Source organism: Parasteatoda tepidariorum, chromosome 6 (assembly GCF_982258835.1).
Source record: "Parasteatoda tepidariorum strain Cologne lab strain chromosome 6, Ptep-v5.0, whole genome shotgun sequence".
Taxonomy (NCBI): Eukaryota; Metazoa; Arthropoda; class Arachnida; order Araneae; family Theridiidae; genus Parasteatoda; species Parasteatoda tepidariorum.
In genome coordinates this window covers 60557761-60577069 of record NC_141760.1, presented here as the reverse complement: position 1 = coordinate 60577069, position 19309 = coordinate 60557761, and the positions used below count along the sequence as shown (strand labels likewise).

At 28.7% G+C, this 19309-nt stretch overlaps 1 protein-coding gene across 1 annotated transcript in view; it reads left to right on the top strand.

Annotated features, from left to right (window-relative positions):
• LOC107452296 (uncharacterized) overlaps nucleotides 1-13591 on the top strand; it is a 163875-nt gene extending 150284 nt beyond the window's left edge. The window contains exons 2-4 of the mRNA XM_016068664.4: nucleotides 4912-5212; nucleotides 7427-7713; nucleotides 11867-13591. Coding sequence (XP_015924150.1) covers nucleotides 4933-5212; nucleotides 7427-7713; nucleotides 11867-11896 — 597 coding nt within the window. The 5' untranslated portion in view covers nucleotides 4912-4932 and the 3' untranslated portion in view covers nucleotides 11897-13591. The remainder of the gene's footprint in view (nucleotides 1-4911; nucleotides 5213-7426; nucleotides 7714-11866) is intronic.
• Nucleotides 13592-19309: the final 5718 nt, after the last annotated feature.

Here is a 19309-nt window from a genome sequence, read left to right as displayed (position 1 = left end):
TAGTATTTCATTCATCAAGAAATCATAATAAAGGATGCATTGAGTTTAACATTCCTTGAGAGTGAGTCATACATAGTCAAACAAGCCTCATTAACGCCGAACAAAAGTTTGAAATTCGAAGCAGCATTGAAATTCAAGCAGTATTCCACGTGCAGCCTCTTTTAAACGCCACCATATTTCGATCTCTCAATATTTCTATATTCTCCATTGCCATTGTCCAAGGATTCTGGAGAAAAAAGAAAAAATCAACAGAGATATTAATCAGGGTAACCATGGAAACAGAAAGTGCAAGATTCCAGGTTTGATGATTGCGAAGATCACATAAAGTGCTTCAGGGGTGTAGTCAATAAAGCCAACTTTCAATTCATCTTCATTTTTGCTCAATGTTGGTGAGGCCACAAATTATTATTCTATCTCAGGCTTTGTTAGAAAACAGTTGTTCGATGTAAACAATTCTCATTAAACATGTTTGGGCACGATTCGTTAGGACAAAGTATAAATCACTTTTATCCTAATTATTAATGTAAATCTCCAGCTAACAATAAACATCATGTATGTTTGAAAATTAATTAACAAAGAACTTTAAATGTTACTGAACACATTGAAGATATTAGTTGAGTATAAATTTAATGAGCTCAGAAAATATTGAATACATTTAAAACTGCATCGACTTAGATTTTGAACAACCCTGATTTTTTAAAGGGTAATATTATTTAAGGTAATTAAAGAGATATTTTTGGAAATTTAACTTATAACTTACGGCATTTATTTTAGCATTAAACTTATCTCAGATTGCTTATTTTGATAATGAAACTGGTTCAAGTTCAGATATTTCTAAGAAAAGTTATTTATATTCTAATTCATTAATTCCAAACAAAAAAATCATAAATTGCATTATGATACTCTCAAAACTTTTGATAAAAATTTTTACGACATGTAAACGTAATTTATAAAGAAAGAGAATAGGTGTCGAAAACAGGTATGTTTATACAGAGTAAGTACGTTTTTGTATCAGATTTCTTAACTTAAAATATAATCTAATCTAATTAATTAACATATTTAAAATTAAACCCTCGAACCATACAGATCGAGATCTAATACCTGATAGTCCAATCATTAGATGAAAAGGTATTGACCTTTTCTTCAGTTTTTTTAAGGCACTATACATGTTTGTGCAAGCTTTCTCAAAGTTGAAATTGAAAAATGGTTAATAATGTAAATATAAAGTTTCACTTTAAGAAAAAAAAACTAAATGGCTTTATTTTCAAATTAGTTACTATTTTATTTTATCCTTACCAATAATTAAACGTTGATTGAATACGATAATAAAAAAAATGTAGTCAACTATAACTGTAGCAGTGATTAACTTGTAGTTTTCCTTTTCTCTGCATTTTAGTAAAAAATTCCTTATCTAAAATATTTTTTTCACAGCTAATAATGTTGTGAAGATATTATTCATTATTCTCACAATTGATAGAAAAACATTTAAAGTTATGAATTCTTGGTTTATTTTTTAGAGTTTTTAAAAACCCATATACAAGCTGACCTATTTTTTTTTATTTTAAATTCGCTTCTTTTTTTTAAGAAAATATTTTTATAACTAAGTTTTAATTTAATGATAAATTTTAATTAAATATGTTCAAATATCAAGTTATAAAATAATAATGAAACAATAATATAACAATAAAATTATAGAACAATAATTTGACTTTAAATTACACTATATCATAACTTATAAAATTCAATTAAATTGCTCAAAAAATTTAAGCATTTCCCACTCCTAAAGCAATGTCAAAAAATTCCCTTCTTGTTTCTAAGAATTAAAATTGTTTTGTCGATGTATCCGTTTTTTTGACAGTTCTATCATTGGCACGTGATGTTTTTCGTAAAAAGCTATAAGCAAGACTGATTTTGTTGCAATAGAAAGCAGTTTTTAAGCCTTTGATACCAGCTAATAAAAAATTTCCTTTTGTTTTAGTGAAATGTTTTTTTTTAACTTTCGCTATGCATGAATTATTATATATCTGAAAATAAACAAATTATACACTTAATTAAGTATTTTAAAAATACTATTTCGAGTTATTAATATGCAGACATAAATTTATCATTAATATTTTACTTTTGCTTTCATCTCAAAGATTATGAATAATTTTCAGTAAGTTTTATTGTTTATCTTCAACATTGTTGAGCAAAATATTGAACTAGAATAATCTGGATGTTATCATTCTGCTTTTTTATTTTATCATTTTCAGCCCGTAATGAAATCCATTTAAATGTATATAAACTTGAGTTTTAGGCATGAAACTCTATGTAAATATATTTTCAAAATTAATATATGATTTTATTTGTCTTTATCTGTGCACTTTCATGGAAAAACATGATAAGAATATTAAGTAATTATTATTTGAGATTAATACTTTGCAAAAAAAAAGAACTAAGTATTTTGTATTTGTAAATGCGATTCATTTTTAGAAGAAAAAAATATGCTTGAGAATAATCCAGATAAAATAATTTTGTTTCCTCAATTTTGAATAATTGGGTTTTACCTTTATGCACTTTTGTTTAATTATTTCACGTTAGGATTAGTGATATGGATTATATTGTAAATTCATAATTAGTGAAACTTTTAATAAAGTCATAGCCTTTTGTTGATAATGTAATATTTTGATAACCTTTAATTTTAAAATTAAAGTTTTTACATGTTTAACGATCTTGAATGTATTTTAGTGTTTCATATTGAATTCCAATGAAGGACTTATTTAAAAATTTCATTCAAGACATTTATTTATAAGAAGGGTGACCAATTATGAACACAATACTACTCATATATATCATATTTTTATTCAAAGATTTAATTTAAGTGCTAGACAAATAAAATAAAAAATATGATTATCATTTTTGCATTTCCTAAAATAGAAAAAGCAAACTTGCATCTTTATATGCCCTATTTTGGTAATTATTCACTTTATTTGCTTTTTGAATGTTGCGAAACAGATTTTTTGTTTCTCCTACAAAAGTACTTGACCTTGCTTAATTTGGGTGTGAGATTTCAAATCTGAATTAGTTTTTCTCTTAAAGCTATAAATATTTCTTAAAGGACATTTTTAATCAATTTTTATTAGAATGTACAAGTTTAAAAACGGAATATATAACAGGGGGTCGTGTAAATGTAGCGACAAACTTCTAGAGAAGTTAGGGGACATCATCAGGATTAAAATTGCATAGTAGCCCATGTCCGTAAATGTCGTTGTACGCGGCTAAGTGCACTTCCTATTATTATCTGAGAAGCTTACGAGGAAACAATTCATAGTAAGGGAAGCGTGGATGTTTCAAAAATCCTCCACGAGTAAATATTGCGGTCACTATCAGACTATTAAACATCTGATGCTTGACTGTCAAAAATTTGCAACCAGTAGGGGAAATAGTTTTGACAGAAGAGACGACATAAGATCTTGGTGCAGGACTAATAAACAGAGGCAAATTTTTAAAAGACATCATTAAACGCACCCTGGAGGACGCACTCGCCCCTGGCGACATTTTGGATCCGCTCTACACGAACTAAACTCATTCCCGGTTGTTGGGCTGCCCGCCTGTACACTTCCCGTTATTTTAACAATGTTTTGTTGTTTTATCTATCTTATTCGCTTTTTAAATCTGTTTTAATCTATTTATTCACTACATTGTGCTTTTAATTGGCTCATTTACATTGCCTTTCCTTGCTTTGCAAATTTTAGCGTCGCCTTTTAATTGTATTTGATAATTGTTTGTTTTACCACTTAACATCTTTACCTCCTTTTGTTTTACATTTGAGATTTTCTTGGCTCCTTACGCCTTGCTCTGTCTTACCTGTTGTCAATTTGTCATCGACTGTATTGGTTCTTCGACCTGTATTAACTTGGAACCTCCGTTTACCTGTAGCCTTTTAATGTTTTCTTATGTTCACTTCAGGTACACGTTTTTAATGGTTCACTTTATGTTTTACTGTTCTTGAATACATCAGCAGTTTATACTTTGTGTCATTTATTAACCTGTTACAATGTTAATGATCGCTTTGGTTTAGCGACCCAACCTACTCTGTATTATTACTCGTTTTAATCCTATGTACTGCACATTATGCATTGTATGTCATACTGCACTTTCCTGCGATGTATTGTAAAATTTCTCATTTGTGTCTTTGACTCACTATAAGGGAGGTCCCATCGGCATAGGCACTATAAGGCGGGACTCTCGGAGCATTTTAATTGTTTTACTGCCGTTGCCATCAGACTCTGTAATGTTTTCGTATTTTTGCAGTTTTTGTATTTAATGTACTTTTCTGTTTTTCTTGATTTTAATAACCATTTACCCGTATGCCCTAAATTGGGGCAGGTCGGGGTAAATATTTCATAGTAAGGGAAGCGTCCTTAACAGAGTATAGCAACATTTTCGGGTATGGGCTCCCATCCAATTTTTATTCTAATGACATGCCCCAACCTCTCTAGCCTCTCTTTACACAGCCCCCTGTTATATGTGACGCTTCGAAATCAAATATGATGGTAGGAGAAAAAAATTATTTGACAAATGAGTTAAAACACTGAAAGAGAGACCTGCATACCTTACCAAGGAAAGAGGCTCAAAGATCAAAATGTCTTAGAAAAAATTTTGAGTAATCTGTTTTTCTTAAACTTTTACTTGTCGATTAAAAATAGACCAAAAATGTCATTTAAGGGAAACTTGGTGAGAGATACCAATTGCAGGTTTTAAATCAGTGATATGAAATCATTTAAGTACTGTTAAAAAAACTCCTGCAACAGAAAGCAAAATAAAAGGTTGTTCCTCGTGTAATTCATAACTATAAAGAATTACATTTCATTTGTATACTACTTAGGTTTGCGTATCAAATTAAAAATGTATTTTTTTCTCTCCTTGCAGGCACTTATTACAGTTTCCAAAATGTGGTACAGCTTCAATTTATTTGCAGTCATATTGGCATCGTTATTCTTTTGCACGTGCACAGCTTTCAATAGTTACGCAGAATTTGATTCCTTGAACGCTGGACAATATCCATCTAACCACCAAGACTCCTGGACAGGTTTAGACGATGAAAGAAACACATATTCATATGGAACAGATTCTCAAAGGGATTTACCTTCTAATTACTTGGATCTCAGTTCATGGCCCGAACGAGAATCAGCCACTATATCTCGACAATTGTTCGGAAACAAAGCCTCAGGTGAATGTTATTTGCTTTACCTTCAACATATCCCATCTAATTTCTGGCCAACTTAAATGTAAGGTCATAAACCTAAATAATCTTTTACTTCTCCGTATATTTCTTTTTTCATCAAAGCAATTTTTATCTGTCCCCCGTGGCTTAAATTAAGAGAAAGCGGTTGTGGTTAATTTAGTAGTTACAAAAAGACAATTACTGACACAATCGACGCTGATCGCGTTAGCTAAAAGAAACAATAGTATCGTGAGAAGGAATATTTACCCTTTACCATCTAGATTACATCTAATTGGTTAAAAAATCATACTTCATCACTAATGATGCTACAGTCCAGACTTGCTTAACATTAGCATTGGTCATATTAATATTTTAATGTATTTTCGATTGTTAATTAATAAATTTAAGTATTTTTGAGTTAGTTAATAGTTTACTTTTAAATTGTTTTGATATTTGCATAAATTGATAAATTTAAATGTGAGCAGTTTACATATTTGTATTTTTTTATTTGTTTGTATTTTTTATTTTTGTTAAATACGTTTATTCATGATGTTCATTTTTGATAAAGATTTTATATTACAAAAATGTATTTTATATTTGAAAAACATTATTTTGAAAATATATTTTTGGGCTCTAATATCTCCAAAACACAGCATGCAAAAAATGTGTTTCCTTTAAGGTTATAAAAGTCTTGTTACTGTTTTGTTATTTCAAAATTTGATACAACATTAATGATGAATCATAATCATAAATTTTTTAATTACTTTTCAGTGTTTTAATTTTAAATTGTGTGATCTTAACAAACAATCCTTTACCATTAGAAATTTATAAGAAAATGCTTACACCTAAATTATCCTTTTTATAATCTAAATGTATTTATACGATGATTTTTTTTTGACTTCGTATTCATTTGCTTGTATAATTCGTATAAATGACCTAAATTATATTCACAGTTTCAAAAAAAATTATAAAAATATAGCAACTGAGGTTAATAAAAAACAGTTTTTGTAGCAAATTCATGTGACTAGGCATCATTTTTCTCATCTTAGAATTCTTGTTTTAGTTGAAAATCGAAAAATTTTCGATTAATAGCACTTGATTCCATTTTGACGTTTTCTTCTTTTTTCTTTACGTCTTAATGCATGAAAATTTCGTTCACTTATTACAACTCGTGATTGCGGCTGAAGATGAACATTTAAAAATATCGTAATATGAGCTTTACTTATTGAAGAATATAGAAAATTTAGAGATTTTCTTCGATTTGCAAAGGTATTACTTACAATGCCATCTATTCAGAAAATAAACTAAACACTAGATGTCAGTGTTGAGATAGAAAATCAGGTGAGGTTGAAAGTTGTAATATATATTGACCAATTGAAGATTGTGAAGAAAATAGGATAATGAGAATGACAGTTGAAAATGAAAACTGGATCATAATTAATAAAACTTTTATTTAGTAGTATTTGCAGAGCTCGAGACGCAAAATTATATTTTTATCCATTGGATTTTTAAGTTGTATAAATTTTGCATAATAATGTTAATAAGGACTGGTCATGGGAGACAAATCCCCCATGACCTGCCTAATCAAAAGCTAAATTAAAAAGTAAGTCTATTTGTTCCCAACGGGCACAGGAGAAGCATGGATAGGGGATCCAAAATTGGCGAATTATCAAAATATAACATAGCCAAAACAAAGCCAACCCAACATAATTAATATTGGGTTTGAAAATACTTTGGCGATCACGAGTCACCAACAAAACTGTGGGAATTATAATAACCCAGTAACTGAAACATATTTGAGGTAAGAAATTAATAATAAAGTGTTATAAATAGATTTTTGTTCTCAATTAGGTGCGGCAGTGAATTAATGAGTCTACATTAGTATTGAAATAAAAAGTTAGCCGCTACATTGATCGATAAGAAAAGAATAAAATATCTTATGTTCACTTTAAAAGATTAACTCTTTGGTTTAATTTAAATGCAATTCGATTAATAAAATAAGTTTAAGTAATTAAAGATATTTTAAAAGTTCGAAAATATGTAATGCCAATTATGGCATCACAGTCAGAGAAGAAAAATTTATGTTGTATCACATAAATATGCAGAACGAATTGCTTTTGTTTGTCAGTTAAACCATTTTTTCGTTATAAATTCTTAAAAATTGTCAGTCAAATTTAAAACATCTCGTAAGTCTAAATGATAATGATTGACGAATTTCAGAATCTTCTGAATCTCATGGACTAGACGACAATGAAGAAGACATATCCAAAAGCAAGCGTGAAAGCCATTCATTGTCAATCGTCAATCCACTGGATGTTTTGCGTCAGCGTCTCATGTTGGAAATGGCCCGCAGGAGAATGAAAGAAAATCAAGATCAAATCAGAGAAAATGCTGTCATCTTGAAAAATTTAGGAAAAAGATCAGTTTCAAGCTCTTTTCAAGAAAACACAGGAGATGAAACTGCTGAAGTCACGAGGACAAATCAAGACTACCTTAGAAGAATACATGTAAGTTTCTTTTTCTGATTATTTAATATTTTTTTTTTTTTGTATATTTAAAAAAATTATTTCATTTTATTTTTTGCTACCTTTCATTTTTGAACAATTTTTTTAATACCTAAGAAGAAAAAGTATAACTGGAAGAAAAATTACGCAAGTTGCTCCGTAATTCCCCTTTTAGAAGTAAAAATTGCAAGAACATAGGCATTTAAAAATTAATATTTAAGTTTGAAAAAAAAGCAAACATACTATCATAATATAACAAATCATTTTTAAGGAAAATGAGATGAAAATACAAAACAATTCGGTTGAAATTTGAAAGTGTTTTTAATAATCAACATGAAACTCATCTTCGTTTCCTTGAGAAATCAAAAATAATTTATTGTTTTTATTTTTTTCAACGGTGATTTGTTATTCATAGTGATATTATTTTTTTCTAAGTTAAAGAAAATGTTTGTGAACCCAAAAGAGTTTTAAGAATGCTTTACTTTATTTTTCAAACGAAGATTATATCAAAAGTTTAAATTTAAATTATAATATCATTATAAAAATTCCTTTTCAGGACCGAGAATTTGAAACACCTCGTATACTATTTTAAATACATTTTTTAAAATACATTTTATTAATAATGGACATTATGTATCACTTTTACTAATTTAAATGAGTATTTGTTAACCACTTTTATATTTAAAAAAATGATATAATCTTTATAATAAACACAAATAACAAATATAGTGAAATTTTTTTGTGTAATTATAAGTTTTTGTCTAGAACATTCTCCCGAAACAATATTTTTAACATATTGCACTAACAGTTCCAATTTATTAAAGTATTTTGCATTTTTTAAACATACCCTGAATTTCTAATAAAAGTTAAAAGTTTTAAGAATGCAATTTACTAGTTCATAATTAATCAGTAAATCCCTTAAACTATTTAATAAGGTTTCAGTATCATTAAATTCTAGATTAGTATGCTTGCTGAGTATTTTATTCCATATGCGGATGTTTAGTTCTTGTTTTCTTTCTCAAAGATAAAGCGCAGAGCAATTGGCTTGATTTTCGGAAATTCGAAACATCATTACTTGAGGAGTGGCTCTAAACCTTATCCAAACATCTACTTAATTGCTTTTTATATGGCTCTTTTCTCGGGAGTGTCATTAAATGATCTATTTCATAAAACATTAATAAAGACTGCTGCGGTTTACCACGGAGAGTGATATCCCATTAATCTTGGATCACTTTAGGACCCAGTCATTAAAGTTAAGACAACAACCATATATTTCATGCAAAGTAAACAGCGACAACGTCTAAGTCTTTAAACTTGTAATTGTAAAATTTCAAATTTACCACATATATTGAATGCAAAATATTTAGATAAATAGGCCATTAGATAAAATAATATTAAGCTGTACAGAGTGATTCGGGGCAGTTAAAAAAAATTGCATGGCTGCGCGTGTCCGGAAATATCACAGCACGCCAATTAGGGCCCCTTCCTTGGTACGGAAAAACTATTCGGACAGAGCCATGATAACTCAGGAAATAGAGTACTTGCCTCCCAATAGGGTGACCCAGAATCAAATCCCAGCGGTGACTGATTGATATCGGTTCGACTCCTAGATCCCACCAAGGACAGTGCTGACATAAAAATATCCTTAATTTTTTTTTTATTGCAAAAGCACTTGACTTAACATCATTGGCCCCCATGCAACGAAGATGCATGAGATTGGAGCATATGAAACAAAAACTGAACCATTGAACAATACAAGAACAATATAATAACAAGAACAATAAATACTTGCAGAACGTGAACCACTTAAACATGAACGAGAATCAGTCGCTGGATACCAATGTAATGCAAATACGGGTTAGTTCCCTCATAAAGTCCTCCTTGAAGACTAATTTGTCCACATATTTGATATTGAAGTTTTTATCCCTTCTGAGTTGGGCTCAAAACTGCATGGCTACAGAGTTGAAAATTTGTAGTCACAAAACACCGTTTGTGAAGTAAAATAAAATGAAACTATTCGTACTCAAATGAAATGGCCCTTTTATTTATCTGAATTATTAAATTCACGTAATTTTATGTTGAATTTGCGTTTTCTGGTACTGTCAAAAATGCAGAATCAGCTGTTTTATCATAATTCAATAACTTCGCTGCCAACTTGGAGAGCAGGTTAGTCGCCAAATCATCAAATTACATAAATAAACTAATTATAAGATAATTTTAATGTAGTTTTTTACAATAATTTCTAGAAATTGTAAGACTAACATAAAATTGAGATAAATTAGATAAATTGAAAAGCCGTGTAAAATGTCCGCCACTTTACAGTGGGGAGGTACCCTTAGGCGAATTGGATAACATTTCCAGACATCGGTTGCTAAGCAATTCTTTATCCTTACAATGCTCCCGAGATTCCCTCCATATGTTAGTAACCGTTGTTCTATATCACTCTATATATTAAATCACACTCTATAACTGCTCATTCCTAAAATATAAAGTTATAATGCTAATTCATATTGACATAAATCTGACTATCTTTAATTATATTGGTATAATTAGAGGGGCTTTAATTTATGATAGGATAGTTTCAATCACGACATTATTTCCACTCAACTTTAAGACTTTGCATATGAAAAAAATGATTGAACTAAACTTAAGAACATTAAAATGAGTTCCCATTTCTCCTAACAAGTTATACTCAGAAATTCATATTCCATTACAATGGAAGAATGAAAACGATTATAACCGGATGAACGCTCAATTCATGAACAAATTTAAACTTTGTTATTTTTGTATTTGTATTTAATCTAAAGGAGACAACGGAAAAAATTGCGTTGCATTTTTGAGTAATAGTGTGTTCCGTTTTCATCATCATTCATGTGTAATATAGAATAGAAGTTGTCTTAATGTGTATTTGAAGAATAGAACTTATTACAAATTTATGTTTAAGTTAAGAAAAACAAACAGACTATTGATATATCACGAACCATTTTTAAAGAAAACTGGTTTAAAAGCATAAAAACATCTGTATTTAGTTCAATAAAAAAATACAAATTTATGAATATGTGCTTATAACATATAGATATTCAAAGTTTTATTCTGCAATGTAAACATTCAAGAATTTACATTGAATTAACCATTTCCTAATAAAATTTCAATTATACATCATACTAAGAACGCAAAGATGCTAAAAACATGTAAACATAATTATTTAAAAATAATTTTTAAAAAGCTTAATAAATTGGCATTCAAAAACGCTTAAAAATTATTTATTTAATTTTTAGTGAATTAACTGTTTTATAACATCTCTGATAATCTGAAAAGCAAATTCAGCAAAAAAGTGAGTTTTTTTATTCTTAAAAGAAAAGAAATTACTTCAAATAGTAATGAAAAATAAAATTCAAAAATATCAAAAACTTTCCAGCGGAATATGGACATCCTAAGGAAATCATATGTGCGTGGAAGAATTTAACAGAGAAGCAGAGTTGCCATTTTAGTTTTTTAAAAAAAATTCTAAAACGGAGGAAATCAACACTTGGGTACTTGCATATGATGACACGCATGAATGTCGAACCTGGACGGCTACTAAATCGAGGCATTTGCTTATGATAAAATTCAGTAGATTAAAATTCGACACCCTTGCATTTGCAAGCACCTATTTAACCCCTTAACTCACAGATTTTTTTAAAAAAACCGGCCAAAAAAATTCTTTTTTTTAAAGTAAAAAAACACACTTCAGAGCACATTAGAACACAGAAAAAAAATATTTTGAATTCTAGATTATATTCGAGTGTGAAAAATTATAGCAATATAAAATACAACGCCACTCGAATTATCTCGAGTGTGCACAGTTTGGCCTGTTTAGCGCGCTTGAATTAACTCGAGGGCACAAGTTAAGGAGTTAAATCTAACCCAAAAATTGATTTATAGCCTGATAATAAGACAAGCCTAATAGCTGTAACGTTAGCAAGCCATGCACAACCATGGGATTTCAGCTCTATTCTTCTTCTTCTTTTTCTTCTCGAGTTACAGGTAACCAAAAAGAACTTTTTGGATACATTAAATTTTTGTTTTCCTTCAATAGTATTAAATGCAAAAGTGTTAAACTTCGCATTTTTTACTCAAAAATATACCGATATAATTTATGTTTTCTCTTTTGCAGGTTTCTAACTCAGAAGATTTCGATATTTGAATAATCTTATCGAGTGAAAAGAAGGAAGTGTGAAGACTGTAAAATAAGACTCTTTCATCCAAAAACACAGAAAAAGTTACAAATGTCCGACAATGCAGAATTAAATGTGTACTTGTAGCTCCAAAAAATTTTCAATGCACTCTTCTAAGCACTACACAAAAAGCACCTTTTTTTCTAAATTTTCTCCTTGTGAATTTTAACTATTATCTTTAAAATTCAAGCCGAATTTCGGATGACAAATTTATATTTTATATTATTGTTCTCTCTTCGTCTGTGCGAAGTGATGAAAAAAAATAGAAAACTATAATGAATGTTGATATTTGTAAGTGTTAAATGTCAATTTTTTAAGTACACTCGAACTCACGATGTGATATTGAAAGCACATATATTACAATCATCGTTAGACATTGGTGTTGGAGGGAGGGTTAAATCAGAAGAGAAATTGCATTTAATTTAAACAAAAAAAAAATTTATGTAGTAATTTCAGCTACTTATTGTTTCTCCTATATGATATCTAAAAAGATAAAACTATTCGTTAAACACATTTGCTTGTTTATTATATAGTGAAGGTAAAGTTTAAGCATAATTTGGGAATGAAGTCTTATTTAAATAATTACATCAAACGAAATTAAAATTTTTCAAAGGTAAATTAATACGAAAACTGGAATCATTATTATTTCAATGCTCCTTAATCATCACTTGTTTTATATTTTCCTTTATTTATCGTTTGATTTGGATTTTCAACGAATTAGATTTTTATAATATCCTTTGATCAATATTAATTATTCTCGTTTGCTTTTAAATAAAATTAAAACGCCTAAATTTAAAAAGAAATGGACAAGCGAATAACCAGATTCAGTTTAAGTTTTTTTTCTTTTTAATACTAGCAAATAAACTATTATTTTTAATGACAAAGAAAGACATTTCAATACTGAGTAATTTGGAGAGAAAAAAAATCATTAAAATTTTCAAGTTGTTAATAATTTTCATAACGCAGAAATAATAATAATTTAATTCGTGTTTTGCAATGCTGATGATTTTCAAAAAATTTATAATAAAATTAAGCAAACTTTTTTAAGTAAAAACAATCTTTTTCGAACTTAAATTTAAAATTAAAATTAAATTTTAAAGCATAAAACTCTAAAATTTAGTTAAACCACTCATTAATAACTATATTAATAACAATTTAAAACTACAAATCTAGTAAACGTCTAAACATTATGAAATATTTTTGTCATTTTTATTTACTAGAATTGCATAACTTTTCTAAAAAATATATTAATTACATATTTAGAGATTTCATTAATTATGGAGTCTAAATTATAATTTTTCGTCGCTTCTCTACTACGCTTGTTTATTTTTTTCTTTTGAAATCGAAAGTGAAAACTTTGGGGGCTTTCTTCCTTAAAAATTAATCAGTTTGAAGAGCATATGTCCGTCTTAAGCAAATTACTCATATTCTTCTTCGTTTGAAAGAAAATTAATTAACTTCACGAGACGTAGAAAACGTGCTTCTGTGTAGTGTGGTGTATAAAACTCTTCCTTCTCTCTTTCTCTCTATCTGTGTTCTGGGAAATAAATTAACCTATCACTTTACGTCTAATTCTGATATTTTTTGGAAAACTTTGAGAATGATCCGAATATTGATTACTGTATTATATTTTATTGTTCAATAAAAACCCCTTCGTTCTCCTATTTGTGGCATCATTTTATAATTCAAAAAACACTCATTATTTAAAAATATTTAATACAATAGGCTCATTTTAAATTATATGACCGTACAGTAATTATTGTCCTTTATATACATTTTCAGAAACCTTGTTAAAAAAATAATTACTAGTAATAAGTGGTTGCAGGTGAAAGTATTATCATACTTATCATTTTAATCATAATAAGGCGACAATAATGGGATACCTATAAGCAGAAATGGGCATCCGTCATTCAGAATGATGAATAATTATTCAAAATCTTCCTGAATAATGAATAAAGATTTATTCATTAGTCAGAAGTATTTTGAATAAAGAATAAATTATTCACTATTTTCAATCATTATTTTTTATTAATTAGTCAAGGATAAGTGAATAATTTCTCTGCTCAACGGAAATAAGAACAGAAAATTATAATTGACTACGATTGTAACAGCTGCAAATATAAATATATAGTTATAAATTACTTGTAATCACTTTTACTAGTTACAAATTACAATTTAAGATAAAAAGCGATTATGGTTACCTGTAATCACAGTAAGAGGCAATAGCTGGTATATGGTTACAAATGACCAAATCATTTAATTTAAGCAATCAATGAAATCAATATGTACTAATATAAACAGTCACTTTTACCAGCAATCATAATCTAATGATTACAATTAATCTCGAATACGAATAAATGTAAAAATAGCTACTGAACGAATGAACGAAGACATAAATATGTCGTACATGCATGCACTTTTAACTAAATGATTGTGCATACCTATACATATGTGAACGAGCACTGCATATTAATGCTTGTATGATTAAGTAAAATATGTTAAATGCTTACATCCTTTCTTTTTACATAGTATATCCGTACTTAAGTACATTGCATGTACAAGTGAACATACTGTGTTTAAATTATACTTATTATGCACATGTATACATGCATACATAAATAGTACACACAATGTATGATAGTATGCATGCATGCACATGTACATACAATTTACGCAAGTGTGTAAGCAAACGTACGTATATGCGTACAGCTTCTGTAAGTTTGTACATAATGTACGTATACACGTAAAATGTATATGTGTGTAACTGAAAATAAAAGTACGTACGTACACAGAGAAAGAGTTGGGCATCGATTACACGCAGTTCTATGTAATCAATTACTTGTAATCAAGATTACCATTTTTAATGTATGTATTCACGTATACATACTATATGTGTGTACAGTTATATATACACTGGGTATACCTATATTGTACATACGTACATACATACATTCAACATACATGCATTGTACGCATGTACCTACATAAATTCAACAGGCATTAATTTCAATTGTGTTCATACATATATTAGACATACATGCTTTGTACATATGTGCATACAGGTTTGTTCAATATATGTATATATGTACAATATATACATATATTGTATATTTAATATAAAAAATATATACAATTTTTGAAAGATATCTAAATTTAAAAACTTTAATTATAACGCTCATTAATAACGACTCAAGCACTTTAAATGACTAAATCGAACGATATTTAAAATCAGTTGTCAGTTTTAATTGGTTTATATCATTTTAAAAATATTTGAATAAAATATCCTTTTCCCCTATTTTTTCTGAAATATTCGAGGCTTTAAATTTACTTTTATGTAACATAGTACATAGTTCAGAGAAATGTTTACATGGCAAAAAAGCGTTTTATTTTTTTAAGTTGAAATTATATTTAGGAATTTAGACTAAGATTATCGTATGCTTTCAAAAACGATTGAGTCTTACAGATATTAGAACAAATTTTAAAATGAACTTACAGAGCTAAACTATTAGAAACTTCTTTTTAACACAGCTAAGTATAGGAATTTACAAAATAATTTTACGCTGGAGTAAGTTAAAATAACATAAAAGTTTAATATCTGCTTGAACATACTTGTCTTAGTTTTATGGATAAATTCCTTATATAAGACGATAAAGAGCAGACAATGTTTTGCATGTCGATCAGTTTAAAGACATAGCCTTGATGGTCAAAGAGTTTGACTTACACACACGTAATGTATGTATATACATATATTGTAAATACATATATTTCTTGTACATGCACACAAATATGCATTATATTTATTTACGTACATGCATACAATGTATATACATACGTATAAAGTAAGTACGTGCAAACATTTTTGTACATACATACATATACTCATACACTACATACACATGTTTTGACGATGTACATAGATATGTGTGTACATACATATGAGCATATAATACACATTCAAACCATATATGTCTATACATGAGTTTTATATGCATAAATATGTACATGTATCGCATGTATAAACAAAGTTCCTGAGGCGCAGTGCACGTATATACTATGAATGTACTTGCGTGTATTCATGTATACGTACATGCATACATTGTCTCTACATACGTGCATACAAAGTAGCATGCATGTTTACATGTATATTATATGCAAAATTATGTACGTATAATGTAAGAACAAATAAAGCTTGTACATACATCTGTACATTGTAATAACATCTGTACATTCAAACTTATATCTTATATGCATACGTACGTATATACATGTACATGCATAAGTACACATATTGTATGAGTTTAAAATATATCTATGAGCAAATTGTACGTATACTACATTTACATATATACGAACTTGCATGCTTTGCTTGTACATTAAATTGTGTTTATATACACCATTTCAAAGAAAACCGTTTTCATTTTTAAAACCAGGACTCTTCGCGCAGTGAAATTTAATTCCTGGCAACAAACTTAAAAGAACTAAACTGTGTTATCAAATACGATCATAATACTGATTTTAATTGAATCCTTAAAAGTTGAAATAATAGTGAAAACTGTCTTTTTTTAAACCTACACATCATGAATCAAACACACTTATTTACGCTGAGTAACTCTAAATCTGTTAATGAAGCACTCGTGCATCAAATTATTGAAACCAACACAGGAAACATATTCAAATCATACAATAAAAAAACATACATTTACTCTATAATATAAGTTGTGAAAATTACAATCAACGTGTTTAGAGAATTTAAATCATGATGTTTCTCTTATAGAACGACAAGCATCCTCATCCACGTGTTATTCTGATGAGGAGCGTCGTGCTTTATATGCTCGAAGCATGTCTACCTTTATTCCACTTAAAAAAACAAAAAGAAAACTTATAAAGAAACAAAATAAAAAAGTAATTTCAGTGTTATATATATTTTCAATAACTTTTTCATTGTGCTATTCATTTCAAATTCATAATCAGTTTCAAAAAAATAGCTTTGATTCAACAGACATTTAAAGATTCAACTTTGATTCAACAGGCATTAAGACATTTAAAGTTATCCTGCATAATAAGAAGTGTATTTGATTTGTGACATGTTTGTTTAAAAATTAGCTAGGATTTTTTTATCAATTGATTCTACAATTCTTGCTTTCTGGTACATACTTTGGTATATATAGAAAACTTCACACCAATCGTTAAAGGCAATATTTTATTTTCTACTCTATTATTTCATCCTCCTTTGACCAAGAATATGTAAAAAAAAAAAGGAGATTGGAGGAAAAACCTGAACAGGTCAATGACTGTAATTTTAGAACATATATTTCGAACAAAACACAGCAGTTATAAAAAAATTAATTCGAAATGTATAAACTGCAACCCTTTGTCCTTTAAAAAAATTTTAAAAACTTTAAAATTTATTACTTACGCTTAAAATTTATTCTTTTTTAGATATTTTTTTCTAGGCATAAAATAAAAATAGTATTAAGTGTTTAGTTAATTTTTATAATTTTTATTTAGTATACACATAGAGAAGTCATAGAAAACTTGAACTGCCCAATCTTTACATCAAGCGAGGAAAATGTATGCAAAATCAGCTTCAACTCCTCATTATCGTTATCGTTCCATGAACTTGCATTTAACTACTTACTGTGCAAAACAAGTTAAGCTCCGGTTAAAACAAATTACTAACAAATAGAGGCTGAATATTTATGTTGTGTTATGAACCTTTATTTTTAAACATTCATAAAGCATACAGTTTACCGCTGTACTAACTCACTGTCACTGTTTGATCCTTCTTTTTTATTAAAATAATATTTACAATAATTCCATTATCCAGCCAAATGACTGAAGAATTCGCTATCCTTTTACTGCTATTATTGTTAATAAATCCTCTTGTTAATAATGTTTAAAAACTTTACCATTTTTATACCTATAAATTTTATTTCTATTAGTGCTACCACTATAGCTAGAAATCCATTAGTTTATACATCACTTAGCTAATCAGTAGATTAACTAAATTAATTCATTATAGTGTGCTCTGAGAAAAAAAATATGGCCCAACTTACGAAGAAATGGTAAAAATTATACTACTGGTGCTATGAGAACATCAAAAAGTTCAGTAATGCTTACCAATGCGCTTTGATAATTATTTTTATAAAAATGGTAGTAAAATATGGTTTTATAATATGGGATAACATTTGGTAAATGTGGTGGAATTTGGCACGCTTTTAAGAAGCTTTTAAGAGAATTGGATGCATGTCGTGATGTATCTTGCGACAGCCATTATGATTTCTTTTATTCTCCCTTGACTGTAGTGTTAGTCTATGATGCATCCTGTTTAAGAGCATCCTACTTCTATTCCGGACATCTTTGGTTCAAATTCTGCCAGTAGCCTACGAACATCTCTCTCGCATATTTATCCCTTCATCTCACTATTGAGACTAATCGTTTCTCTCAAAAATGAGTATATGCTGTTTGAACTTTGAATGCACGAGGTTTTCAAGTTCAACCATTATTTATTTTGGAGCTACTTTCACACATTTTTGCTCACAGTAAATGATATCTTTATTCAACAATATATTGTCTCAAAAAATGTCAAACAATGTCCACAATTAATACACGTTATAATTTTAATGTTTCATGACAGACAATGCAATAATATTGATTTAAAATGAATTGAAAAATGTCATGTGGCTAAATTATCGCGGGAGATTAATCACAACCACTCATCTCATGCTAGTGAACGGTGTGTGTCTTTTGTCTAAAAGACTATAAGAACCTTTTCCAAAGCTTAATCTCACTCTCCAGAGCCTTTATTTCTGCTCTGGTCTCTATTAAATTTAAACTATAAATCTTATGTATCTTAATTAAAACTATAAATCTGTATTTTTCAATATCTATAGTAAACAATATTACACTCAAAACTCTTGAGTGTTAAAACCTTAACAAATCCAGATTGGAATCCTATTTTAATCCAGTTTAAACTTAAATTGCAATTGAAGTTTTAAGAAATCCATTGCTTTCGTATTTCGCTAATTTGATCAAAGCAATTGACTAATACATAACTTAACAGGTTGTTACCAAACAACAATATTAATAGAGATCATATAAAAAGCTAAACGTGAATTTTTCGGTCAAGAATAATACCATTTAGGCAGAGAAAATTGATCAGGAGGTCATTAGCTGGCCACTGACCCATCTCGATAGAAGGGTCTCATTAGGGCGGGTACTTACTCTTATTCACTGTCAAAATGAATCCAAAGTACCGTGCTCGGTCAGGCAAATATCTATTTTAGAATCGATATGGAACAAGAACTTAATCCTGAAATGAGTTGCATAGTTTCAGTGTGATTTAATCTTCCACAGTTAGTTTCGGAACAAGAAAATTGGTT